Genomic DNA, 27,852 nt, shown 5'->3' with positions numbered 1-27,852 from the left:
GGGGAAGAGAAATGAGTCCGGAGGGCAACGTGGCTATCCCGGGGCCACAGAAATAATTCCCAGCGTAGCAGAGGCGGGTCCCCAGCCTCCTGCAGGTGCGGCGGGTGCGAGGCGGCTACTCTGGATCCCAACAGGCAAAGGATTGCTTGGAGAGAGCGGGAAGGCACATTTCAGAGCCGCTTAGAAGCTCCTCGAGATGCCAGACCTGCCCTCAGCCTTCCTGCCCCTCCTCCTCCTCTCCAAGTTTGTTACCCCGGTGACCTTTCGTCACCACCGCTACGACGACCTCGTGCGGACGCTGTACAAGGTGCACAACCAATGCCCGGACATCACGCGGCTCTACAACATCGGGCGCAGCGTGAAGGGGAGGTACCTCTACGTGCTGGAGTTTAGCGACTATCCTGGGACCCATGAACCCTGTAAGTCTCGAGTTGTTCTGGGGGGTGTTGGGCCAAGAACTCCCTTCCTCTACAAACCCAGAGACCGTGGTCGCAGCAACAGTGGAGTTCTCTATATACAAATACATTACCTCTTCCTCCCCCGAGAAGGCAGCTGGCACCACTTGGTTCTCAAGCTTCCCTAGCCCCTGGGGAGCTGCGACTCCAGCGTATTCCTTTTTTCTAGTTCTGTTTGCTCAGAACTCCATGGGTAAAGGGTGTCTTCTTCCTGTTCCCTCCACCCTCCCCTCCTTTCCCTCACACTCTGGGTCTTTTTCTCTCACTCCCGCTATCAAAATCCAACGACTTAAGAACATAGCAGAAATGGTTGGCCTCCTAGTTCTCCTGAGGGATCAGGTAGATCCCTTCCAGAAACAACGTGGTGTCCTAGAGAGAGTTTGGGGGGTTGGGATATTGGCTTGCTTTCTTGTTAGTTTGCTTCTGTTACCAAAGCAATCTGTGTTCGCTTCAAAAATTAGTTCATGACCAGCCTGGAAACATTAAAAAAAAAAAAAAATCTCAAAACAACCAACCAGCTGAAAAAACTAGAAACCAGAAGAGGCAAAACTAGGAAAACGGAAGCACTCACGGAGACCTAGCATTTACATCGGTCGACATCTGTCCTTTCGGCCATGTTATCCATCCTACATCTCAAATGTAAAAGGGAATCCTGCTGTCGCTTTTTCTTAGTTCTTCGTCTGTGTAGTCAACACAGCTCTCTGGCATCTTTCTTGGTTGTGTAACGAGCAGTTACCTTGTCTCATCAGCTGCTCAAATATTGATGAACGCCGACGCTCTTGTTGCTTTGTTTGTAGCAGTGGTGACATAGTTAAGTGACACGTCTTATTTCAGACCCTCCCTCAGAGGGTCAACGGCAAAGCTCTTTCCCTCCGGTATCCCAACTGCACTCCGTCCTTCATTATACTCTGCCTTGAATCTTTGCACGAAGCTCCCAATGGTCTCTTGAGCTAAACCCACCAACTTGCCCAAAAGAGGCCAGAATCATTTCTCTCGATACTAATATAGTCTTCCTGCTCTCTTGCTTTAAAGGTCCAATGTGGTATTGACCACGAGAGCTTCTAAATTTTTTTTTTTTTTGAAAAGTTAAAAATTCCTTAATTTTTTATTCCTGGTACCACTACCACAATTTACAGGGCAATATACCTGATGTAATGAAAAGAAAAAGAAAAAGACAAAGCTACAACAGATAAAAGACCTCAGGAATGTACATCTAATTGACACTACATTGCATTAATCGATAGCTGCACTTTTGCAAACTGTGGCTATGACAGTCCTGAACAAGAAGGGCTTCCTGTTTAAGCTGCAGTAACTTTTCTGACTATGGATCATCGTTCCTTCTGTGGCAGATTTTTACAGTTCCTCTAATGCATTTAGGACGACTGTCTCAAAGTAACCTGCAGCTTTCCTGACAACTCCTCGCTCTCTCTCCTGCTAAGAACTGTAGCCGTTTGTTTGTTTTATTTTAAAACCTTCTGCTACCATATCCACCACTTCCACCTCCAGATCCATAGCCACCACCATAGGGACTGCCTGAGCTTCTTCCACCAAAACTGCCCCCCTTCATGGGTCCATAATTAGATTGTTGCTGTCCACTATAATTTCCAAAGTCATTATAGTTCCCACCACCACCATAGTTACCTCCACCAAAATTTCCTCCTTCATTGTAACCATCATATCCTCCTCCTCCAAATATCCAGGTTCCATATCCTGACCACCTCCATTTCTACTACTGTAACCGACCACCACCATAGTTGCCACCATAAAATCCATTATATCCACCATCTCCATGCTCTGCTGCCACCACCTGCCTCCTCTTCCAAAAAGGTTTCCAATAAAAGTTGCCAGATCCACCTCCACAACCTCCATCCAGCAGACTGCATCTCTTTGTTTAGAAAGGGCCTTTTACTAGATTAATAGCCTGAACAACAATTTATCAACTGTGTCATGATCATCAAAAGTTACAAAAGCAAATCCTTTTTCCCACTCTGCCTATCTTCCCCTTCTATGGTTTCAATCTTGGTTAGTCTCTCAGATTATATTCTTCTGTATCCTCTTTAATACCACCAACAAAAATCTTCTTCACCGCAAATGGGCACCAGGTTTTACAGAATCCTCTCTAGAAACAGCTCTTTGGTTCCTTTGTGTGGCCGAGCACACATTGCAGCATCCACCTCTTTTCGACACAGGGTCACAAAACCAAAGTCTGGAACGTTTTGTTTGAGGATCTCTTTACCACACAGTCTGTAAGTGTGCCCCATTTCTCAAAAATGTTCTCTTTAAGCTTATCATCTGTGTTTCAAAGCTCAGACCACCAATAAACAGCTTCCTCAGCTGCTCTGGTTCCTTTGGATGCTCCATTTTGAGACCCGGACTAGCCTCTTCCAACTCGAAGTTCAATATCACTCTCAAGAAGAGCCAATGATTCTGGGGTTAGAGCCTTGAGTACCTGCCTTCCGCTGGTGTTGATGGATTTTGTGAGGTTCTAGTCCACGCCCCTCCTTGGTGCCCCCATACTTCCGGCACTCAGGGTCTTCCTTGAGGCTGTGGTAGACAGGGCAGGCTTTTCCCCTGAGTTAGCAGTTCTTCCATTTGCTCCTTACATTCCTTCATTCTACAAATATTTACCCATCGCCTACTAGAACTTTTGATGGGGCTGGCGAGATGGCTCAGCAGTTAGGAGAGCATTTGCTGTTCTTATAGAGGCCCCAAGTTGGGCTCCAAGCACCCAGCAGCTCACGAACACCTGAAACTCCAGCTCAAGTGGGTCTGGCACCCTCTGAAGGGCTCTACGGACCATGCAGACACATGTACATAGAATTAAATGGTAAACCAGAAGGGGAGAGAGAGAGAGAGAGAGAGAGAGAGAGAGAGAGAGAGAGAGAGAGAGAGAGAGAGAGAAAGATCCTTATAAAGAAAGAACTTGGGGACTGGAGAGATGGTGCAGTGGTTAAGAGCACTGACTTCCAGAGGTCCTAGTTCAATTCCGATGTGGTTACATGGTGGCTCACAACCATCTGTAATGAGATCTGATGCCCTCTTCTGGTGTGTCTGAAGACAGCTACAGTGTACCCACATACGTGAAATAAGTAAATTAATCTTAAAGAAAGAAAGAAAGGAAAGAAGGAAGAAAGAAAGACAGACAGACAGACAGACCTTTCAGGCAGGCGTGCTGACACTTCAATAGGCTTTGGAAGGACAACAAAGAGTAATACAGACTTTGCCCTAATAAGGCTGAATTATAGCAGAATATATATATATTGCAGACCAGCAATGAATGGGGCAGTAGGTATGTCAGATGGAGAAAGTGCTATAGGAAGAGCTTAAACCGGAAGGAGAGATGGGCATCCTGTGCAACAATCCACAGGTTAGCAGAGGAGGCCACTCTCTCCCAAAGGTTCCTCTGCCTCAAGTGGTGTTGAGCAGAGATCCGAAGGGTCTCTGAGTGGGAGGGCATGACAGGCTAAGGAAAAAGAGAATGCAGTTCCCCAGGAGGCAGAGGGCGATTGGCATATGTAGTTCCAGCAGAGGCACTGAGATCCGAGCCAAATGGTTGAGAGCATTGAGCTCACTTGGGAGTGAGAATCAGGTGGAGCCGCCTTGGTCTTTACTTTGAGCTAAGAGAGACTCCAACTGAAGAGTTTTAAAGATGCTCGGGATGGAGCCGGACAAAGGGGCTCCACCCAGCTGCTTTTAGCAGGTGAATGGAGTTTTAAGGAACTGCTATCACACTCCGTGACTGATCTGTGCTGACTTATACCGAAAGAGCTGAAGAGCTGGGACAGAGATAAACGCTGTCCACAAAGCCCAAAGATTCCATGTCGGGGCCCTTCCACGTCCTTTACAGAAAAGTTTTTATCCGCTCCCCACTGATGTTAATGATCCACTCAGATGCAGGGAGACTTCATGGGAGACGTGTTAATAACGACGTAGGTTTGAGGGTGCGGGAGCGCCAGCCAAAAGAACCGCTGGCAATGCTCATTACAAGACAGCCGTCTCCTGTCTCTATTGTTTAAAAGCAGAGGGTTCGCTAGCGAACACTGACTGAACACAGCCCAACGCTGGGGGAAATAGACCAGCGACTCCTGCACCTGAGTCTCACAGCGTTACCATTGCATTGGACAGCCACGAGAATAGAGGGAACTAAAGAGATTTCCCAAATTGTATTTTACCAAAGACAAACACCTAGATAGACAACCTAATTATTAGCACCAACATTTCCTTAAAAAGAAAGCTGAGGGATGGGCTGGAAGTGTGCTGCATGCCTTTATTCTCAGCCCTCAGCAAGCAGAAGCAGAAGGAATTCTGTGAGACCACACCGGTCTAGACAACAAGTTCCAGAGCAGTCTGGGGCTGCTGAGAGAGACCCTTTTAGATACCTGCATGGTATTTCCTAAAGCATGATCCTTGTGGGAAAGCATTCATCAGAGAGGCTTCTTGTGATGAGTTACTCTAAAGATAAATAATGACGAGGTTTTTTTTTTTTTTTTCTTTCTAAAGATATGCTAAGGTCATCTACTCGGCTAATGCTAGGTCCCGTTGAGGAAATAAGCCATGAGCATACATAGGTAGAGTCCAGAACAGTAAGTACCATGAAAGGAAAGCCACAGAGACTCCCTCCTAACCAGAAGAGCTCAGACTTCGTTTGAACTGGACCAGCAAGGGCAGCAAGGAAATAGGGAGACGAAGAGGAAGAGAATCAACAACCAGAGAAGCAGACATATGCTGGGTAGAAAAGAGGGCAGCGCCGGAAGAGCTTTTGTTGAAAGGGGAGCACAGCCTCTCACATTTGGTGACCCTAGAGCAGCAGTTCTTAACACGTGGGCCAAAAATCCCTTTGGGATCGCCTATCAGACATCCTGCATATCAAATATTTGCATTACGATTCATAACAGTAGTAAGATGTGAAGGAGAGATAAAGTAAGTTTATGGTTGTGGGTCATGAGGAACTGTATTAAAGGGTCAAGGCATTAGGAAGCTGAGAACCACTGAGCGAGAGGCTTTTACAGAACCCCCCATCTGACAAACGTTGACAGTTAATGTGGCCAAAGGGAGAGTAAAGACCCAGGCAGAAGTAGATTCCTTTCTCTCTCATGCCGCAAGACATGCTTTCCGGCTATCAGAGCCCCACATGCCAAACAATACATCTTCAACTGGAAAGATTTTACCAGGACCAAGAGCAGTTTTGGGGGAAAAGCCATCGTTCAGAAAGATTGGGGTGGTGGGTGTGTCTTTGCGCATGCACTCTTCTGGGTGGGACTGAGTGCTCTCTGCGCACTGATGTCTACTTTGCCCGGCAGCCTCAGACAAGTTACTTAGCATCCAGCCCTCACCTCTTCACTCCGAGGCTATGGGACCTACTCCACAAGTTTTCTGTTAGGATTAGCAATGCCGAACCTCAATGGCTAGTATACTTGGGGTTCAATAAATGATGGCCATTATTATCCTGGTCAACAATTTATTAGGAAGGGGATTGGTAGGAAAGACCTAATCAAAGCCTGAGATTGCCTTTCCGTTTTGGATCAGGGATTGGGGGTGGGGTGAGTTGGGGGACGGAATGCGGGGGTAGAGTGGGGTTAGACAGGATTTTTGAGTCCCAAGTTAGTGTGGAACTCACTGTGTAGACAAAACTGACCTTGAATCCATGGTCCTCCTGCCTGCCCCTTCAAGAGCTGGGTTTTGTTTCTGTGCCAGTGGAACCGGAAGTCAAGTACGTGGGGAACATGCACGGGAACGAGGTGCTGGGCCGCGAACTGCTGCTGCAGCTGTCGGAATTCCTCTGCGAGGAGTTCCGGAACCGGAACCAGCGCATCCTGCGCCTCATCCAGGACACCCGCATTCACATCCTTCCATCCATGAACCCTGACGGCTACGAGGTGGCTGCTGCCCAGGTACGCGGTCCGAGGGAGATTTGTGAAATAACTAACGACATCTTATGAAACGAGTGCCAGTAGGCAGTGTGTCATATGTTCCGTTGTAAATATCAGTTGAAGAACAAAAGGTACAACTGCTGGGGTGCAGGAAGGGGCAAAGGCTTAAGACTGGAGAACGCTGAAGTGCTCTACCCCTGCAGGCGGTTTAAGCGCTCAGGCAGTTAGTGGGCGGGCGCTGTTTGAACCCCTGATCCCAACACCAGCCCAGCTAACCTCAAGATCTTGTTATGGGAACAGATGTGGAAATTCCTCTGCAACGCCTTGTAAATGGGAAAATATACCCACCTTCCTGTACTTGTAGCGGAAGAGCACAAACTTTCCCCAAATCTTAGGGTGGGGAATTAATTCTAGATTGGGGGGGGGGGCTGTTGAGACTTTAAATGTGCTAGTCAGTGCTCCACCACTGAACTACATTCCCCAGCCTTGTTTTCATATTTTTTAAATTCTGAGACAGGAGCTTGAAAATTTGCCTAGGCTAGAACGCAGCAAAGCAGGTCTCCTGCCTAGGACCCTCCTGACTCAGGGTTCCAGGTGACTGGTTTTAGCGGTGCCACTATGCCTAGCATCAGTTTCTGTGGAAAAAGAATCATACACCTAGGAGTGGGGATGGTTTCTAGAAGTCATGGAGGTCAGGGAAAGATTCCCTCAAATCTTGCTGGTGCGTCACTGTGACACCCATTTCAGCCCTCAGAACTCCAGATGAAAAGTTGCCATTGTTTTGTTTTTAAAGATTTACTTATATATGTGAGTACACTGTAACTGTACTCAGACACACCAGAAGAGGGCATCGGATCCCATTACAGATGGTTGGGAGCCACCATGTGGTTGCTGGGGATTTGAACTCAGGACCTCTGGAAGAGCAGTCAGTGCTCTTAACCGCTGAGCCATCTCTCCAGCCCGCCATTGTTTTAAATGGACACGTTTGTGGTAATTCGTTGCAGCAGCAGTCGGGATCTGTTACACCATTTGCTCTGTTTATGGGAACCTGGGAACTTTCCTTTAGGTGATGTTACTGTTCTTCCCTCCCTCCTCCCCTCCACCTCCCTCCTTCCCCCCCTCCTCCCCCCCCTCCCTCCCTCCCCTCCCCCCTCCCTCCCTCCTCCTTCCCTCCTCCCTCCTCTTCCTCTTCTTCCTCCTGTTCTCTCCCCACTCTGACTTCTTTTTCTTCCCCTTCCTCTCTTTTGGCTCTGCTGGAGATGAAATCCAGAAACCTCACACATTCTAAGCAAGCCTTCTGACACCAAGCCGCAGCCCCCATCCCAGAGAGCCCTTCCTTACCCGCCTAACTAATGGCCAGCCGTGTACAAAATCAAAGGGTAAAGCCTGTTGCCATTAGATTGACAGTTAAGAGCTACACTGCTAAGAACGAGAAGCCGTGAGAAAGCCCCTGCCCTGGAGGAGCACACCAAACTCTAAAGTCGGCTAAATGTTTGCACGGGAGCAGAAATTATGTAGGTACCTTAAGAGCACTTTTTAAAATGTCATGTTCCCTGTGCAATCCAAGAATAAAATATGAGTGGGATGCCATGTAAAAAGGGAAACTCTGAGAATGACAAAGATTCTTAGAGAAAATGTGAATGGCAGTCCATCTCTGAGTTCCCAATAGGAAATGAGGTTTATTGGCACCCCTTCCGGGAATAGCCAACAATTTGAGCTGTACCCACTCAGTCCACAGGACTGTAGTGGACACCAGCCACCTTCTCCAATGACACACAAAGTAATTTTTTTAACTTTATTCATTGTGAGTGTGTTTACATGCCACGGGCCAGGGGTGGAAGAGGACAACTCATGGGAGTAGGTTCCCCTTCCACATCAGGTCATTGGTGTTGGCTGCAAGTGCTTTTACCTGCCACATCACTGGCCCGAGATCTTATTTTAATCTATAGAGTCAACTCCATACCATCAAAAAGAGAGTTGCATTTGCTTTTTAAGTTCCCACAGGCCAAACGGCAAAATAGAATCTGCATTTAGAAGTGGACCTGCTACCCACACCAGTACAAGTTTATTGGAATTTGGAATGTAAGCAGATGTTTTCAAACAATCCAACCAGGGGTTGGGGATTTAGCTCAGTGGTAGAGCGCTTGCCAAGGAAGCGCAAGGCCCTGGGTTCGGTCCCCAGCTCCGAAAAAAAAGAACCAAAAAAAAAAAAAAAAAATCCAACCTTATAAAAATGTATGGCATTATGAAATGGTTACTGAAGAGACCCTAGGTGTGATGTGGTGGGTATCTCAAGCAAGTTAGGTCCCCAGTACTGAGGCGTGACAGTAGCCAAGGAGACTGGACTAGGGCAAGCCATGTCAGTGACCAATCCCACAAGTGAAATCAGCCCTATTTAAACATGAAAGACCCCAGCTTAGCAGCAGTAACGCCATTTTGCAAGGCTGTACTTAAGATGACTGGTTCAGGGAAAGGTTAGAACACTGAGTACACAGCGGCTGCCAAGCAAGATGTGTATGGTTGAAGGCATGGCAACAGGACGACTGCGGTTGAGCGCCTGACAATGAGAAAAGCCCCGGGAGAGGTCCCACACCCTGGTGGGGGGCCGAGTCAGTCTTATGTTTCAGGAAGGTAGCTAGGGAACTTGCCCCCGGGCTAAACCTTTGGGGGGCCGAGTCAGTCGTTATGTTCCAGGAAGGTAGCTAGGAAACTTGCCCCCGGGCTGAACCCTTGCCACATTAGAATCCACCAATTATATCCCTGTAACCATGCATCTGCTTCTGTATGCTTGCTTCTGCTCCCCAGAATCCTATAAAAAGCCCATCCTTGGTTCCGTGGGCCCCCGAAAGTGACTGAAGCGCCCACAGGTGCCTGCCTGTGTATCCCGACAATAAACCAAATCCTCTCTCTAAATGCACCCGGTGGGCTCGGTCTGGTCATTGAGTTAGAGGACCTCCATCCCGAGGGGAAGTGCTCCCTGAGAACTTTTCAAACACACACACACACACACACACACACACACACACACACACACACACACACAAACAGAACACAAAGCTTAGCTTTTTGCTAATATGATGGTTAGCACAGGGATCTATAAAGCTTTGACACTTGCTCCAAGAGTCCCACTCCCTCCCACCAGCCATGGCCGTCGCTCTCCAGCCAGCTGCAGGAGTCACGGGACACCTTACCCTCAAGCCAGCGCCTGCATGCAAGAGACTTCTTGGCCATCGCATTCGTGTATGACCTATCAGAGCTGCAAATGCCCACCATCCTGACTGCAGCCAGACCTGTTGGTCACAGGGTTAAAAAAAGGAAAGATGGCGTGTGCCTTTTTGCACCCGTGAGGGCTTTCCTGAATAAATCCTAATGGACCGTTTTCCTCCCTCTTGGACCTGCTTGAAGACTAACTTTCCAGCTGTAGCTATGGTTGTGAATGAAAACAGTCTTTTTTTTAAAGTGGTGCATCAAAGCAGCATCCTCACAAAGACGTGCTGAGAAACAGTAAGGTTTTCCTCACAAGGCCAAGGGTGGGGGGGAGCGTCGACTCTCCAGGCTTCATCCTGCTGTGGTGAGATCACTGGAAACACAGTGTTCTCAGCACAAGGCTGGGGCTGCTCCTTCACCTCCCGGTAGAAGCATGGGTGCTCCATGGCCTCTCTGGCGGTCAATCTTTGTTGATGGTCATAACCGCAGGAGGTTGTCAAGAAGATCTAGGGCCTCGGGGCTGACAAGGTGACTGTTCTCACTATGGATAAAGTTTTCCCCGCGCTTCTATGAATGTTGTCCCAGGATATCATTGAAGTGTGGACCTAGGTCTATGTGGTACTTCTTCAGATATCCATACAGCTCATCTGTTCCCAGAGCCTTGGCAATTCCAACAAGCTGGTCATAGCTGTCCTGCCCATGGAAGGACGGCTCCTTTCGGAATAGCATGCTCGCTATTATACAGCCCAAGCTCCACATATCCAAGCTGTAGTCCTACACCTGATGGTCCACAAGGAGCTCTGGTCCTGTGAAGTACCTCGAGGCTACTGGAACACTGTACTTCTGAGCAGAACGGTAGAACTCCACCAGACCCCGGTCAATCAGTTGGAGGTTTTTTTGTTGGTGATCTATCCTGACATCGTGAGGTTTCACATCCTTGTGCCTGGTTCACTTGCTGTGGAAGTAATCCAGAGCCTTAAGTAGTTCATACATATAAAACCAGATGTCAGAGTCAGTCAGGATAAAGTAGAGTTGCTTAAAATCTATGTTATTGATATATTCAAATACCAAAGCTGGTGTCCTTGACACAGGGTCCTTTACAGTGTCGATCAGCTTAATGATATTTGTTCCACCACGAAGGTTCTCCAGAATCTTAACCTCTCTCTCATTTTATCTTCTTTTTCTTCACTGGCTTGAGAATTTTTACAGCCGTCCTCTCTTTGTTAGTGATGTTAATGGCCTCAAATGCTTCACTAATGCCCCAACCATGTTTTGATTACCCCAGCTGAGGAGGTGGGCTCCACAGTCCCAGTACTCATGGGTCCTCAAGCTGCTCATGGCGTAGACACTGGCTTGACTGACCACGACCGGGTTGGGGCGGGGGGGAGGGACAGAAAGTAATTTTAATGACCTCCCCCCACAATATACACTGCACTCTGAAACAGGACTTCATATTGCCCAGCCTGGCCTTGAACTTGCGATGTGGCAAAGCATGACCTTGAGCTTCTGAACCGCATGCCAGCGTGCTGGTTTTCTGCAGTGCTGGGGACTGAACGGAGAGAGGGCTTGCTAGGCAAGCACTTTTAATAACTGAGCTAAGCCCCAGCCCTAATGGGAATCTTAACACATCTGTATTATACCATTTTGTATCTATTCATGAATGTGTCTAGCTCCCCGTGTGACTATGAATTCCTATGGGGCTAGAAGAATATCTCACTTAGCCCTTTTCCCATTGTCTGAGGGTTTTGGATAGACGAAGCGTAAATGGATGGTTTTGGACTGGATGGGTGAGTGAGTGGGTGAGTGGCTATGCGAACAAAAGGTGATAAAACCTGGACCATAAACAGAGAAATCAAGGCATCCAGGGGTTACTCAGAAGATAAAGCTCCTAATGTTTCGTAATTAGGTTTTATTAACATATGTTAATTATACATAAGGGTCTCTTGATGTAGTTTCGTACATGTGTCTAAAGTATTGTCCTCTCTAACTTCTGCTGTTCTCCATCCCCCACATCTGGTCACCCCTCAACTTTCATGCCTCTTGCTTGTGTATGTGACCCAGTGAGTGTGACTAGTGTGGGTGAAGGGTCAATTATTGGAGCGTGGACGTTTTGCTTGTGGCTACAGCACTGAAGAAAGTCCTCTCCACCAGTAACCAAACTGCCAATAGCTCTGCCTTCGGGACCATAGTAATCTCACTCCTCCTTCCATCTGTCCGTCTGTCTGTCCATCCCTCCCTCTCACTTTGGAACCATGAGCTAAAATAAACCATTTTTTTCTTTTTTTCTGGAGCTGAGGACCGAACCCAGGGCCTTGCGCTTGCTAGGCAAGTGCTCTACCACTGAGCTAAATCCCCAACCCCAAACCATTTTTTTCTTAAGTTGATTTTGGTCATGGTATTTTATCACGGAACTAGAATAGTAACTAGTACTTTTAAAAGTCACACCACACTCTTGAAGTATACGGCTCTGTCTTAACCACTCATCTTTCCTCTCTCCATTTCTCCTCCTAGGGCCCAAACACATCTGGGTATCTGGTTGGTAGGAACAATGCAAATGGGGTGGACCTGAACCGAAACTTCCCGGATCTCAATACCTATTTCTACTACAATTCGAAGTATGGCGGCCCCAACCACCACCTGCCCCTCCCTGACAACTGGAAAAGTCAGGTAGGAGATGAAAAGGGTAACAGAAGCCAGTAAATCTCAGCTGCATGGCTTGCTGCGTGCCAAGCACTCTTCATAGCAACAGAACCATCAGGAATTCAGCATCCTGGCTCCACAGGCCCCTTCTTGACAGCATCCTCCAAGGGGCCATGTGGCCGCTCAGCCACAGCTTGGCTGCCAACCTCTGGTCTCTTCACAGGTGGAACCAGAGACCCGGGCAGTGATCCAGTGGATTCGATCCTTAAACTTCGTTCTCTCAGCCAATATGCACGGCGGGGCTGTGGTGGCCAATTACCCATATGACAAGTCACTGGAACACAGGTTCCGAAGTCCCCATCGCACCTCCAATTCCCCCACACCGGATGACGAGCTCTTCCAGACGGTAGGTAGAATGGCAGCTCGTCCCAGAGGGGTAGTGTGAGGCTCAGAGATGAAATTCATTCAGAGACATGACCCCCATAGCAACAGGTTCACAGACAGTTACAGAAGACAGGGTCCGCTTGGGAGGGGCCGTCTAGCAAGTTCCGTTTTATTTCTGGGAGTGAACCAGAATCCAGGGATGATTAAATCAAAACGTTTTATAATTGCTACGATGACAAGAATTCTAAAGCTGTTGACGAGTGAGAATAACCCTGAAAGCGATCCACACTGTCCTTAAGTCAATGCAGTAGAATATGAATTTTGAGTCTAACTTACAGTTTTACGAGGATATGTCTATTTTAATATGAAACAGGCTATGCAAATTAAGATCTAAGTAATAATACAAAACAATGGGGCAGAGGCTGGAGAGGTGGCTCAGCAGCTAAGAGTTCTTGCTGCTGTCACTGAGGACCCCAGTTCTGCTGCCAGCATTTGTGTTGGTCAGCTCAAAACACAACAAGGAGAGCCCCAGGGGATCCGACACTTCTGGGTTCCAGGGACAGCTGCACCCACATGTACACACCCACGCAACAGACACACAGAGACACACATCTAAATCTTATTTTAAAACATGAGTATAGAGCCAGGTGGTGGTGGTGCACACCTTTAGTCCCAGCACCTGGGAGGCAGAGGCAGGTGGTTCTCTGTGAGTTTGAGGCCAGCCTGGTCTAGAGTGAGATCGGGACACCTAGGGCAAGATGTCTCAAAAAGTTTTTTTAATTATTAAAAAGTAGTAGGTGTTATAGTTATAGAGAGCCTAATCACACGCCTCTCTTTCCAACACACATCCCTTGTCTGTCAGATCACATACATCTTGACCTTAGGCAATCTTTGATTTCCTTCATTAAATTCAGCTGGAAAATGGTTCAAGGACCTCCTTGTAGACAATCTGCTGTCATCCCTCCCTTTGCAACATGACAGATTTATCCCGAGAAAGTGGAAACACCAGAATACAGGGCTTCCGGGAGCAGCTTGAGCATCTGGAAAGCTGAGGCAGGAGGATTGAGTTCAAAACCAGCCTGGACGACAGAGTGAGACCCTGTCTCAAAATAGCCAGCAGAGAGAGGGAGGGAGGCAGAGCTCAAGAATGATCCAGAACTTCTACCTGTAATCTGAATCATGCTCACTTACATGGATGCTCACACACACCATCCATCACATCACCATCACCACCATCACCACCACCATCACCATCACCACCACCACCATCACCACCATCACCACCATCATCACCACCACCACCACCATCACCACCACCATCACCCACCATCACCATCACCACCACCACCACCACCACCACCATCATCACCACCACCACCACCATCACCACCACCCACCACCACCCACCACCACCACCACCACCACCACCACCACCACCACCATCATCACCACCACCACCACCATCCCACCACCACCACCATCATCACCACCACCACCATCATCACCACCATTACCACCACCATTACCACCATTACCACCACCATTACCACCATTACCACCACCATCATCACCACCACCATCACCACTTCAGCACCTCCTTCTATTTCTGACACCCCCTTGCATTGAAGCATAGAATGAACTGTGTGTGTCCTTGTGGCCTCTTGGCGTCCCCTGGTTGGGCACCTGAGCCACTGCTGGGGGGTCAAGATTGCCCTCAGGCATTTTCTGCTTTTCCTTTAGCTGGCCAAGGTCTACTCCTATGCACATGGATGGATGCACCAAGGTTGGAACTGTGGGGACTACTTTCCAGACGGCATCACCAATGGGGCGTCCTGGTATTCTCTAAGCAAGGGTGAGCAGTCCTGGGAATGGCCCGCTGAGGGGGAGACGACTTCTCAGGGACAGACACAATGGGGAATACTTGGGATGGGGATTAGAGAAATAGAGAGCTTCCAAGCTGTCATTTTAATAGTCTATTCAGGACCCTGAAAGACCAGGGAGGGGGTAGTATGTGGTTTTATAAAACTAGTGTTTCATGCCCTAGTCTGTTGGCGCATAGGAGAAAAAGAGTGAGGCCCAGGGAAGGGTGTGGTCTCTGAGATTAAATTGGCTTGGAATTAATCTTGTTGGTGTGCCAGCTGTGTGGTTTAGGCTAATTGCATGGCCTCTCTGTGCTCTCATTTCCCTGTCTCTAACTAAGCCTGATACCACACTCGCCTCATAGTTTTGGTTCTTTAAGTAAAACAGTTAGAAACACCTGTCTTCTAAATGCTGTTTTCTAAAGAAAGACAGACATGAGCTTCAGGCAACAGCTTGGCCCATGCTTCCTCAGAGAATTTCCACCCTCAGCCAAACCTGCACTATCCCAAGATTAACAATGATTGATTAGGTCAATCACAGTGATTGTCTCAGCAGTGAGGTCTCTGACCACAGTATCCTGAGAAGTTGTCAGACATAACAACATCCTGTGTGTCCTGAGTCAAACTCTCAAGAGTAAGGCTCAGTGATCTGTGTTTGGCTGGATGGCCCCGCCCTCTAGGGGCCTTTAGTGCATGGGAAGAAGCCAGTTGTTCAGTTATGGTTGCCGGTCTCTGTATTTGAGACAGAGCTTCACTATGTAGCCCAGGCAGGCCTGGAACCTGCTGTGTAGCCCAGGCTAACCTTGAGCCCATAGAGATCCTCCTGCTTCTGCCTCTGCCATCCCTTAAAGGGCTGAACCATGGTGCTGGACACCTATATTGATTTTTTTATACAGCGTCTTGCTCTGTAGCTCAAGTGACCTGGAACTTAACTCTCCTGCCTCGTTCTGCCTCCTGAGGGCTGGGATCACAGCTGTGAGCCAACGTTCACATCTTTGTGTGACATTATACATGGAACGAACTTTTTATTTAGTCTTTGTGTATGGGATACAAGTTTTATTACCACCATTTGCTAAAACATTTTTCACCCTTATCAAAAATTATTTGAGCGTATTTACCAGAGTTCCTGGGCTCTGCCTTCCGTCTACCTAACTCTGTCCTTACAGCAGTACTGGATTATTTTGATTAGTGAACCTTTGATATCAGAAGTGAGACCTCCAGCTTTGTTCTCCCCTCCCCCCAGCCCGCAGGGCTATTGTGCCTTTGTGATGGGTCCTTTGTGATTTCATATCATTTTAAGATTCTATGTCTAATAATTCCATGTGAGAGAAATGCAGGCAGCTGTGCTGATTAAGCCAATTAGAGAATAAAAATCCTTTAATTTGGGCTGGCAACCATGAGCCAACTCACATCTCACAGCATTGGTGCCAAAGCTCAGGGTTTAGTGTTTTTAAAGACAAAACCCACAGGCAGAGGCAGGAAGATTCTGTGAGTCCGAGGCCAGCCTTGTCTACATAGTGAGTTCCAGGGTAGGCAGGGCTACACAGTTGCATCAGCGTTAGATGAGGGTCAGAGTAATCTTGTAACCTTTGCTTTTGGCACAATATATAGTTATTTCAGATACAACGTAACAGTTATCTGCAGTAGAGGACTGAGAAACATTTGAGCAGACCAGATTAGGTCTGGATAAGATGGTGTTACCTTAGCCACTGCATATGTAAATTTCAGAGAATATATATGCTATAAAAATAATCAGAAATGACAGTGACTCGGTTGGTCACTTAAGCCTGACTAGATGTCCTTGAATTGATGAATTTTAATCCACGTGAAGGGACAATATAAACGTCATTCTAATAATCAGAAATATACCGAAACAGTTGATTCAATCAGACAATTGAATAATATGAACACACAGAAGAAGCCAGTATTTGGTAGAGAAAAACTAAAACACAGATGTCTACCGCTTTTCCGTGAGTCAAGTTTGCTGGGCCATTTTCAGATGGTGTTTGTGTGCCTAGCTGCGAGACATCTCTCAGAAGCGAGCATCCTTCTCCATTCATCTCTCAGGTCTAGAGACATCGCAGCTCAAAGAGAAATGCCATCCCCTGAAAGCAGCGCCTGTGAGCACTCAACTAAGAGGCAGACAGCAATGAGAGGCACAAGAGAAATCAGGGGTCGTAGAGGTGTACAGTGGGCCGCAGCCCTTGGTGCACAAGTGTGAGGACCTGAGGCCAAGTTCCCATCACCTTGGCACTTGAGAGGAGACAGGAGAGTTTTTGTACTTGCTAGGGGTGAGCTTAGCTCCAGGATCAGGTGAGGAACCTTCTGTCAAGGGAGTAAGACAAAGACTGATAGAGCAGGACACCCGATACTTCCTCAAGCATCTACACATGCGAACACACTCGGAAGGGGAATTCAATCACGAAACGGAAGAAACATGAAGGATTCAGCCTGAGACTCAGGAACAACTCTGTTTTCTTAGTCAGGGTTCCTATTCCTGCACAAACACCATGACCAAGAAGCAAGTTGGTGAGGAAAGGGTTTATTCAGCTTACACTTCTACATTGCTGTTCATCACCAAAGGAAGTCAGGACTGGAACTCAAGCAGGTCAGGAAGCAGGAGCTGATGCAGAGGCCATGGAGGGATGTTTCTTACTGGCTTGCTTCCCCTGGCTTGCTCAGCTTGCTTTCTTACAAAACCCAAGACCACCAGCCCAGGGATGGCACCACCCACAATGGGTCCTCCCCCTTTGATCACTAGTTGAGAAAATGCCTTACAGCTGGGTCTCATGGAGGCATTTCCTCAAGGGAGGCTCCTTTCTCTGTGATAACTCCAGCTTGTGTCAAGTTGACACACAGAACCAGCCAGTACATCTGTGTAGAGTAAAGTCAACAGATGTCAAGAATTCAAGGAGAAGCTGATGAAGATGTAGAGGAGAAACTGTGACTAACGAGAAAGATGGGCTGTGGCAATGGTGGGTGCCTGGACACAAAGACCAGCCGCTGTCTCTTTCCCTAGGCATGCAAGACTTCAATTACCTCCATACCAACTGCTTTGAGATCACCCTAGAGCTGAGTTGCAACAAGTTTCCCCGGCAAGAGGAGCTGCAAAGGGAGTGGCTGGGTAACCGGGAAGCCTTAATCCAGTTCTTGGAACAGGTAAAACCTTGCTCTTTGACTCTCCTGGTTGCAATATGCTTCCAATGGCGGCTGGGGTTGCCACAGGCTTGGGCCCGGGCCCCAGCTCTGACTCCATTCAACTAGCACTCTACTCCTGGATGTTTTCCCCTCAATGTCCTGGAACACAAGTGTCTGTCCAAAACTTTACTATAAGCAGGGCCCTCTAGAATGGGTCCAGTGGAAACAAGCCAAGCTCCACACCCAAAACCCGCTCAGAATCAGCAGCCACAGGGAGCTGCTGCCTCAAGTGCATGGCAGAGGCTCCTGTCAGAAACAGGAAAGACAAGGCTTCAGAGGAGGTGGAGAAACTGGACCCCTTAGGTGCTCCCAGTGAAACGTGATGTCGCTTCTATGTTAAGCAGTGTGACTAAGCTTCCAGAAAATTAAAAATCAGGCTGAAGTTTTAGCTCAGTGATAAAGCTCTTGCTTAGCATGTGAGAAACCCAGAGTTGTGTCTTCAGACCCACGAAAGCAACCACAATTAGAATAAAATTGTTATATTATTCAGCACTGTTAAGTCCCAAAGAAGTGAAGTCAGTCAGACAGACAGACAGGCAACCAGACAGACAGAGAAGGAAAAGAAGGAAGGAGAAGGAAGGAAGGAAGGAAGGGAGGAAGGGAGGAAGGGAAGCTTTCAAAATTAAGTAAGCTCTGACACACACCTTAGCAAGGCTGGACCCTGAGGACATTACGCTACGTGCAACAAGCTATGACTCCATGTGTTTAGATAGAATTCATGCAACCGCACAGACAGAACGCAGAATGGTGGCTGGGGCTGGAAGAGCAGGAGGTGGGGTAGAGATGGGAGGAATGGAGACTTTCAATTTATGGAAAGCGGTTTCAGTGTCGTCAGATGAAGAGAGTTCTAGAAGAGAGGCACACACTGCAAATGTGCGTGATAAACCGGGCTGTACAATTCACAGGGTTAGTATTAGCACAATTTATTTTAAGCGTGTGTGCGTGTGTGCACACGTGTGTGCATGTTTGTATATGTGTGTTTGCATGTTTTTATGTGTGCGTGCATGCATGCTTGCACCCGCACTCATACCTGTTTGTGTGGAAATCAGAAAGCAAGTTGTGGAAGGGAGCCTGTTCTCTGCTTCCACCATTTGGGTCCCAAGATCAAACTCAGATGTCAGCCTCAGCAGCAAATGCCTTTCACCACTGAGCCACCTCGACACATCACAATCTAAAGTTCCTTTCTTTCTTCTTCAAAGATGTATTTATTTATTTCATGTATGCGGGTTTGTGAGTACACTGTGGCTGTCTTCAGATACACCAGAAGAGGGCATCAGAGGGCATCGGATCCCATTACAGATGGTTGTGAGCCACCCTGTGGTTGCTGGGAATTGAACTCAGGACCTCTGGAAGAGCAGCCGGTGCTCTTAACCGCTGAGCCATCTCTCCAACCCCTAAAGTTTCTTAATTAAAACAAAATTCAAGATTAGACTAGCAGGAGACTGTGGAGAGGTGGCTTGGCAGTTGAGAGTACTGGGTCCTCTTTCAGAAGATCTGAGTTTGATTTCCAGTATCTTCATGGTGACTCACAGACATTTGTGACAGTAGTCCCAGGGGTCTGAGGCCCTCTGCTGGCCTCTCCCAGCGACAGGCAGGCACATGGTGCAAAGACACACATGCAGGTAAAACACCCAAACATTTGAGACTGGGCTGCTAATGGTGACTGTCGCCTCCTCACCTGCACAGGAACTTTGAGAAGAAAGGCAGCTGTGACAGAGTAGCAGGGTCACTCCCTCTACTGAGGAGGGGTTATGAGGAACAGTGAAGACCCATGAGAAGGGAGAAAGGCCAGAACCTCCCCCCCCCTGCTGTGACCCTAACTCTCAGTGGCCGCTCTCTCCTGCAGGTTCACCAGGGCATCAAGGGAATGGTGCTTGACGAGAACTATAACAACCTCACAGGGGCTGTCATTTCCGTCACCGGCATCAACCACGATGTCACTTCAGGTAGGAAGGGAGTTTCTGCCCCTCATGTCCTTCGGAAGCACTGGGGACCAGTTTGTAAGCCGGAAAGACCAACTCGTAAGCCATCATGGACACTGAGAGGAGGGTGGGTACCGTGTACGGGAGCGAAAAGGAAACGCTGTGTCAAGCAGCTAAGGCGTGGATAAGGAATTGCTTCTACTTCTGGAGTGAGCAGGTTCATAGAGCAGGGAGCGAGTACCCTTGAAGCGAATGGAGCCCCTGGTCAGAGCCCAGGAACCGCTGTGGAGACAGCCTTGTTGGGAGTATTTCTGGGCTAGACACCATTAATAAAGATGGAGAGCAATAGGTCAAGAAGGACCACGACTCTCATGTTTATTCTCCCTCTGGCTCAGGTATTTCCCACGTGTCCATTCAGACAAAGCTAACAGATTCCTCCTATAGGCTGGGTCTGAGGCAAGGTAAACAGTGGAGGGTAATTATGGAGCCACCTAGAACATTCTGGAAGGGCATTGGCTGGGTTTCTTCTTGCTGTTGCTATGATAAAGTACTCTGAAAAAAGCAACTTAGGGGAGAAAGGGCTTGTGGTTCACAGCTCCAGAGTCTAATCCATTGTAGATGGGGCTCAGGGCGGCAGGAACTTGAAGCTTCTAGGGAACTCAGATCACCATGAGGAGATGGAGCTATGAGCTTCTGCATGCTAGGACTCAGCTCCTTTTCTCTACTTACACGGACCAGGTCACCCAGCAGTGGGCAGGCGCTCTCACCTCAGCTAACACAGGACACCTCACAGACATGCCAGGCTAGTCAGCCTCTCAGGCATGCCCGGCTTGTCTCCTTGCTGACTGTCCCAGCTGAATTGACCTCCTGCCAGTCTTAGGAGTTCCTCTGTGTTGAGTTTTCATAGACAGCAGTAGCTACTCACCTCCCGAAACAACCTCGTTTGCTACCAAGCAAGCAGCTCACAGATCATGCTGTCTGTCCAGCCTAGAAGAACTCTCTGCTTCGTGTCCTTAGAGGTGGGCCCAGGGCTCTTCAGAGACAGGCTTGTTTAAGGAAAGGCAGAGTTCTAGAAGCTGTCACCTCAGTCTGGCAGGATGGGGAATCTTCCAGCCCAGCAGCTGCACACAGGAGTTCGGAGGGGTCAAACTTCAGCACCATCCCTGGGAACACTGACTGCTGGCCTTGGTTCTTTCTCATTAAAAAGGGTGGGGGAAGTCTCTGAAATGTCATAGCCACTAAGAATGAATACCACAGTTAGGCCCCGCTTTCAGGATCTGTCGTGAGGATTAGAACTCACTGCTCTAGGAACACTGACTGTGCTACTTAGCGAAGCACCTGGTGTTGGTTATAGGTGGAGAGAGCCAAAGCCCTCTTTGAAGAAACATCTAGAAATGGAGCTTTTGTAACACAATTGCTAATCACCCCTGAGCAAGAGCCCCCAATTAAGACAATAACCGTTTCTGGATACAACCTAAACTGTCCAACATGCACATAATGACACCCTGTATTCCTCAAGTGTTTGGAAGTAAATTACAGAGCTGAGGTGTAGCTTAGTAAAGCACTTACCTAACACGCAGGAAGCTCTGGGGTCAGGATCAGCTCAGCATGTTGGCTCACACCTATCCTAGCATCCGGGAGCACTCAAGCTCATCCCTGGAACTCCTAAGACTGGCAAGAGGCTACATTGTGAGGCTGAGACCGGACTGGAAGGCCTGAGATCCTGTCCAAAAGAAAAAAAAGTGAGAAAGAAAAAAAGATAAACAAAAATAAGAAGGAAGGAAGAAGGAAGGAAGGAAGGAGAGAGATACATTTCAGACATTTAATAATATCAGAAAAAAATGTCCTTACTACTGCCTGTATTGTTCTTTGTTTTATTTCTCACGATGTAGTACTGGCTGGCCTGGAACTCACAATTCAGACCAGGCTGGCCTTGAACTCACAGAGATCCTAGTCTTCGTCTCAGAGGTGAAGTGTTGGTAGTGAAGGTGCACACCGTCACACCTGGTGGCCAGTGTCACTCCTCGTTGAATGTATTTATCTTTCATATTCATTACTTTTTCAGTAACTTGTTTATTTTTGGCATGGATCCGTAAGAGCACACTTGTGCCACAGTGAGTGTGAGTTCTAGGAATTCAACTCAGACCCTCAGCTTGGTGGCAAGTGCCTCTTTTTGTTGTTGTTCATTTGTTTCCTGAGGCAGGGTCTGACTGAGGCTGGCCTTGAACTCCTGATTCCCCTGAGGGGTCCAACATGCTCAGCTTTTACTTATCTCTCTTTAAAGATTTTATGTATGCTTTGGTCTCTGTGTGGGCATCTCACCTGCATGTCTGTAATTGTACCATATACATGCAGTACCCACGGAGGCCAGGAGGGGGCATCTGAACCCCAAGAACTGGAGTTACTGGAGTTAGAGACAGTTGTGAACCACCATGTGGGAGCTGGAAACCAAATCCAGGTCCTCTCCAAGAGCAGCCAGGGCTCTTAATTTCCCGAGCCATCTCTCTAGACACCTTCACAATTGATTCTCAAGGGATGAACGATCATTAGCCCAAATTCTACAACCCTGCCCTAAAATAATAGGCTTCTTTTTAATTTTTATTTTCTCTTTCACTTTCTTCTGAAGGTGATGGAAGAAATTATAATCAGTGAGGGCTGGAAATGTGACTGTTGCTAGTAGGCTTACCTTGTGTGCAGGACGCCCTGGGCTCAGTCCCAGCACCACAGAAATTAGGCTTGTAATTCGTATAATCCCAGAACTGTGGGTGGGAGGTGGGGGTTGGGGTTGAGGCTATCTTCAGGCAGAATAACTAGTTTGGGGCTATATAAGACCCTGTCTTAAAAATATTCTCCGGCTGGCATGGTAGCACATCCTGTCATCCCAAGACTCGGAAGGCTGAGATAGGAAGATCATGATTTCGAGGGGCCCTCCTGCATAATGACTTTGATGCTAGCTTGGGTCACACGAGACCCTGTCGTCTCAAAAGAGAGATGGGGGTGGGGTGAGAAAAGTAGGATTCGCAAGGCAGACCGTTTAGTGGTCATTTGGTCTGACTCTTCATGTTTAACGCCCCTGGGTGGTGGGTGTCCAACCTGGATGCTGGGGTTTGCTGGTTAGATTGTGCATGGCTCGGTATGTAGCCTTTCCAGGGTCTTGACTCAGCTCCTGAGTACACGCTCATCTATACGATAGTTCGTTTCTTTCGTTGGAAGCTGTTCATCACAGAAGTTTCTGCTTCTCTCTGGCAAAATCTGCCTCCCTACAACTTGAGACTAGGGCACTCATCTTTATTTCTTCCCACGTTCTTTTCTTCTAAACGGCCTTTTGAATGCCAGAGGGCTCAGCGTTTTCTTATCAGGCAAAGTATCAGGCAGACATTTCCCCCTCTCCCCTTTTCTCTTTCTTAGCGACTTTCTACTGGGCACAAGTCTGCTTTAGACCCAGGATTTAGAACAGACTGTAGTGTGAGGCACAGCACAGTGAAACCTTTCCAGGAGTGACTCCCCGTGAGGAACATTCTTCTGAATGGTTTAGCTGTCAAACTTCGAGGAGAAAGAAACAAAACAAACCAGGCTTGTGGTCAGCTCAAACTGTCCCGGACAGGTTCGGACTGAAGCATATTTGAAATCAGCTGACTAAATTACATCCTTCTGATGTTTAGGTGAACACGGGGATTATTTCCGGCTGCTGCTTCCAGGTACTTACTCGGTCACTGCCAAGGCACCAGGGTATGAGCCCAAAACAGTGACTGTGACCGTGGGGCCTGCGGGACCAACACTGGTAAGCCTCAACCTGACCTGTGAATGCCATCTTCAACGTCCCATTGCTGGGTTGTTCCTTCTTGACGTTTCCTGGCGCATCTCTGGCACTGCCTGTCTCTCTCATCTTCCTTCCTCCTCTGTAAACTGGTGCTAATACTTTGTCATTGTCAGGGTTTCTTTTGCTGTGACCAAAAAACAATTTGGGGAGAAGTCAAGACAGGAACTCAAACAGGGCAGGTTCCTGGAGGCAGGAGCTGATGCAGAAGCCGTGGAGGGTGCTGTTTACTGACCGTCTCAGCCTGCTTTTTTTTTTTTTTTTTTTTTTTTTTTTTTTTTTTTTTCGGAGCTGGAGACAGAACCCAGGGCCTTCACGCATGCTAGGCAAGCGCTCTACCACTGGCTAAATCCCCAACCCCTCAGCCTGCTTTCTTATAGATCTAGGACCGCCAGCCCACGGATGGCACCACCCACCAGAGGCTGGGTCCTTCCCCTTGATCGCAGATAGAGAAAATACCTTACAGCTGGATCTCATGGAGGCCTTTTTCTCAGCTGAGGCTCCTTCCTCTCTGATGACTCTAGCATGTGTCATGTTGACTCACAAAACCAGCCAGTGCACACTTAATCCTCAGGAATCGCAAAGATGAAGCACGGGTCCGTAGAGGTGTTATAAAGGCTGGTTAGTAAGCGCTGGAGATTTCCCCAGATAGCACTGGCTTTTATTCAAGGCCATAAACAAGAACCACCACTAGGTGGCGCTCCGCAAACCGACTGTGCCCTGTGGTCTCAGGCTCACTTTCCCATGGCTGCCACCAAGGACCAGCCACTTCCAGTCCTCAACTCTCCACAACTCTCCTTTATAGAAAGGATGAGGAGCAAAGAACAAATTGATTTACAGCCCGGAACTTTTTCACTTTAGAAGGTTAGAACCTCAGAGTGTAAAGGGGCATGGACGTCAGTCCTCCCGGAGCTCCAGCAATGAGCTTTTTACATGTGGTACTCAGTGCCAGGCATCAGGTCCTGCAGGAGCGCTTTCCAGAATTATCCATTTTAACCTTCACAACAACCCGTAGGTATCATGCAATGAGATGGGAGTGGGATTCACCACCTGATGTGTGGCAGGGTCTCAACCCCATGCTCTCAGCCTGTTCCCAGAACCCTGTGCAACCAAAGAGAGCTTCGGGTCTTTTAAAAATTCCTTGGGGAAACTTAGAGATCATCGTCACCCCCGAACCCACCCCTACTCCTACCTCTCTCTGTCTCTGTCTCTGTCTCTGTCTCTGTTTCTGTGTCTCTCTCTGAATATGTTTGAGAGTGTGTGTGTGTGTATGTGTATGTGTGTGTATATGTGAGTGTGAGTGTGTGTGTATGTGTGTGTGTATGTGTATGTGTGTGTGTATATGTATGTGTGTGTATGTGTGTGTGAGTGTGTGTGAGTGTGTGTATGAGTGTGTGTGTGAGTGTGTGGGTGTGTGTATGAGTGTGTGTGTGTATGTGAGTGTGTGAGTATGTGTGTGTGAGTGTGTGTGTATGTGTGTGTGTGTGTGTGTGTGTGTGTGTGTGTGTGTGTGTGTGAGTGTGTGTGTGTGTGTGTGTGAGTGTGTGTGTGTGTGTGTGTGTGTGTGAGTGTGTGTGTGTGTGAATGTGTGTGTGAATGTGTGTGTGAATGTGTGTGTGTGTGTGTGTGTGTGTGTGTGTGTGTGTGTGTGTGTGAGAGAGAGAGAGAGAGAGAGAGAGAGAGAGAGAGAGAGAGAGAGAGTGTTTGTGGGGAATGGGGCCGTGGAGGTCAAGGACAATGTCAGGTGTCAGCCCTTGCCTGCCACCTTATTTGCGGCAGTGTCCTTTTGCTGTCTGCTGCTGCTCCCTGTGTGTGCTCTAGGCCAGCTGGCCTGGGAGCTGCCAGGGAGGTTCCATCTCTGCCTCCAGTCTCCACGGAGGGTCACTGGGATTATACAAACTCCCTGTGGTGCCTTGCTTCCAGGGGTTTCCAGGATTCAAACTCAGGTCTTCACACTTGTAGGACAAGTGCTTTATATGACCGACTGGGGGGAGGGAAGACACCCCTCCATCGTGCAGAGCCCTATTTCCCAACCAGCCAATCCTCTTTCTTCCCTATCCCACCCTAAAATCAAACGCTCAGCAGCCGCCGCAGTGTACTGTAGGCAAGTCTGTTCGCTGCCAAATGTCAACAGCTCCACAGCATATTGAGTTATGCCTATTTTACCCCCTACATATCCTTTAAATAAACTAGCATAACCACTCAGTGTGTCAAGAATAACCCACAGGCACAATCTGTCATTTGGATGCAGTAGTCCCAGACAGTAAGAGCTACCAGCGTGTTTATCCACTTCCCTTCCGTATTAATTTTAGAGCTGTTAACTACTTGCTTGAGGGAAGAAAAAAAAAAGATGTTTACTAAAGGATTTTTCTCTTGTTTTTGATGTTGTTACAATTAAGAGGATTAAAATGTCTTCCAGAGCCTGGCTTTCTCTGTGGTCCCCGCCTCCCTCCCGAGTTGGGGCCTTTCTTTCTCCTCTGCCCTGTGCTCCTCTTCTTGCCCACCCCTGTCTTTTGTCCTTTCTTAGGCTTAGGTGTTTACTAACTGGGAAGTAGGAACCGGCCTCCTGCAGTTGGCTCTGACCCCCTCCCTTTTATAGAACTAGCAGAAAATCTGGCTATGGAGTTTTATGGAAGAGGCAGGAGACCACGTGGTATGTTTTTAACTCCCCAGGCTTCCGTGGTTCAGGCTATTACAGGGAGGGGTTGCCAGAGAAGCCCCAGGGAATGTACTTAGGACTTGGTGTCATTCCCTCCTCTTTCCCTGTTTATGAGGGCTCCACACCCAGAGTCCCACGCCCAATCCACAACATCTTTCCACTTTCGTCCCATGGCCAGAGGACAGTTGTAGACAGCCCTTGGGAGATCGCAGGACAGAAATCTTGGGCTTTAAGAATTTAGGGGGATGTGGTGGCACACACCTTTAATCCTAGCACTCTGGACACCGAGGCAGGTGGATCTCTGTGAGTTCAAGGCCAGCCTGGTCTAAGAGCAACTTTGAAGCAGCAGGGCTACAACATAGTGAGACCCTGTCTCAGAAAGAAAAGAAACAATGGAACCAGACATTCTCTGTCATCTCTGTTGCTGTGCCGCATGCGTGGCCATTCATGGCAGAAGGTTGAAACACTCATTAGCATATAGTGGCTCACACAGCCAGCAGGAGGGGGAAAGATTAAGTCCCCTTTACCTTTCCATCAGCACTCTTGCCCTAAGCGGGGTATAAGTGGAAATGCAATTTGTACGTATGAGAAAAACACACTTGGGACTCGGGGGTTAAGAGCAATGGCTGCTCTTCCAGAGGTCACGAGTTCAGTTCCCAACAACCACATAGTGGCTCACAACCATCTATAATGTGATCTGATGTCTTTCCTGGCGTGCATGAAGACCGTGTACTTATAGACATACAGTAAATACATTTTTAAAAAGTTAAAAAAAACAACCATACATTTAGTCCATCCAGCCACCACACACTTCATGTCACCAGTGATTAATTCTGTGCCACTGTTTTGGGAAACTATTGCCAACTCTGTGGCACCATTAGAACCTGGGGCAACAGGTGTGTGTGTGGTAGAACCTGGGGCAGCAGGTGTGTGTGTGGTAGAACCTGGGCAGCAGGGTGTGTGTGTGTAGAACCTGGGGCAGGTGTGTGTGTGGTGTGAACCTGGGGCAGAACAGGTGTGTGTGTGTGTGTGTGTGTGTGTGTGTGTGTGTGTGTGTGTGTGTGTGTGTGTAGAACCTGGGCAGCAGGTGTGTGTGTGTGGAACCTGGGGACAGGTGTGTGTGTGTGAACCTGGGGCAGGTGTGTGTGTGTCTGTGTGTGTGTGTGTGTGTGTGTGTGGGGGAACCTGGGGCAGCAGGTGTGTGTGTGTGTGTGGTGGGAACCTGGGGCAGCAGGGTGTGTGTGGTGGAACCTGGGGCAGCAGTGTGTGTGTGTGTGGTAGAAACCTGGGGCAGGGGTGTGTGTGTGTGGGAACCTGGGGCAGCAGGTGTGTGTGTGGTAGAACCTGGGGCAGCAGGTGTGTGTGTGGTGTGTGTGTTAGAACCTGGGGCAGCAGGTGTGTGTGTGTGTGGTAGAACCTGGGGCAGCAGGTGTGTGTGTGTGGTAGAACCTGGGGCAGCAGGTGTGTGTGTGGGGGTCCGAACAGGAGCTTAGCTTCTGCCTTGCCTTTGCAGGTTGACTTCCAGCTCAAGCGAAGCACGACTCAGGTGCACCCTGTGCAGAAAGCTCCTGGCCGAGGACAGGGAAGCAGGGCAAAGCAGCCCCGGACATCCAGAAAGAAAGACCAGGCAGCAAAGCGGCACAGGGGCCCCGCATGAAGCCCAGCACCCAGGGCCACACACAGCGAGGCCATCCCTGCTCTCAAACCCCCATGGCCACACTTCTCTTTTCTTATCTGGGACATATGTAGACGCAGGCACGTACCGAACAGTTCCGAGTGTTTCTGTTTGTCCCAGGATCAAGCCTTCCTTGGGCCAGCATTAAAGGAGTCCGAACCTTCCA

At 48.4% G+C, this 27,852-nt stretch overlaps 1 protein-coding gene and 1 pseudogene across 1 annotated transcript; one reads left to right on the top strand and one right to left on the bottom strand.

The window, feature by feature from the left end:
- On the top strand, positions 1 to 27,852 carry Cpn1 (carboxypeptidase N subunit 1). The gene is made up of 9 exons (XM_032892027.1): positions 1 to 419; positions 6,150 to 6,346; positions 12,044 to 12,199; positions 12,396 to 12,578; positions 14,297 to 14,408; positions 17,435 to 17,574; positions 19,460 to 19,559; positions 23,198 to 23,316; positions 27,525 to 27,852. The coding sequence occupies exons 1-9, from the start codon at positions 197 to 199 to the stop codon at positions 27,666 to 27,668; spliced, it is 1,374 nt and encodes a 457-aa protein (XP_032747918.1). The 5' UTR covers positions 1 to 196; the 3' UTR covers positions 27,669 to 27,852.
- Positions 9,793 to 11,049, bottom strand: LOC116894730 (annotated as a pseudogene).

Source organism: Rattus rattus, chromosome 2, assembly GCF_011064425.1.
Source record: "Rattus rattus isolate New Zealand chromosome 2, Rrattus_CSIRO_v1, whole genome shotgun sequence".
Lineage (NCBI taxonomy): Eukaryota > Metazoa > Chordata > Mammalia > Rodentia > Muridae > Rattus > Rattus rattus.
Note: the sequence above shows the minus strand (reverse complement) of the source record. Positions and strands in the feature narration are given on the sequence as shown.

Excerpts from the sequence above, each read along its gene's own strand:
- Cpn1 (XM_032892027.1), top strand. The coding sequence starts at position 197 with ATGCCAGACCTGCCCTCAGCCTTCCTGCCCCTCCTCCTCCTCTCCAAG. Across the intron at positions 420-6,149 it reads TCCTGGGACCCATGAACCCT|TGGAACCGGAAGTCAAGTAC; the intron begins GTAAGTCTCGAG and ends TTTCTGTGCCAG. Across the intron at positions 23,317-27,524 it reads GGCCTGCGGGACCAACACTG|GTTGACTTCCAGCTCAAGCG; the intron begins GTAAGCCTCAAC and ends TTGCCTTTGCAG.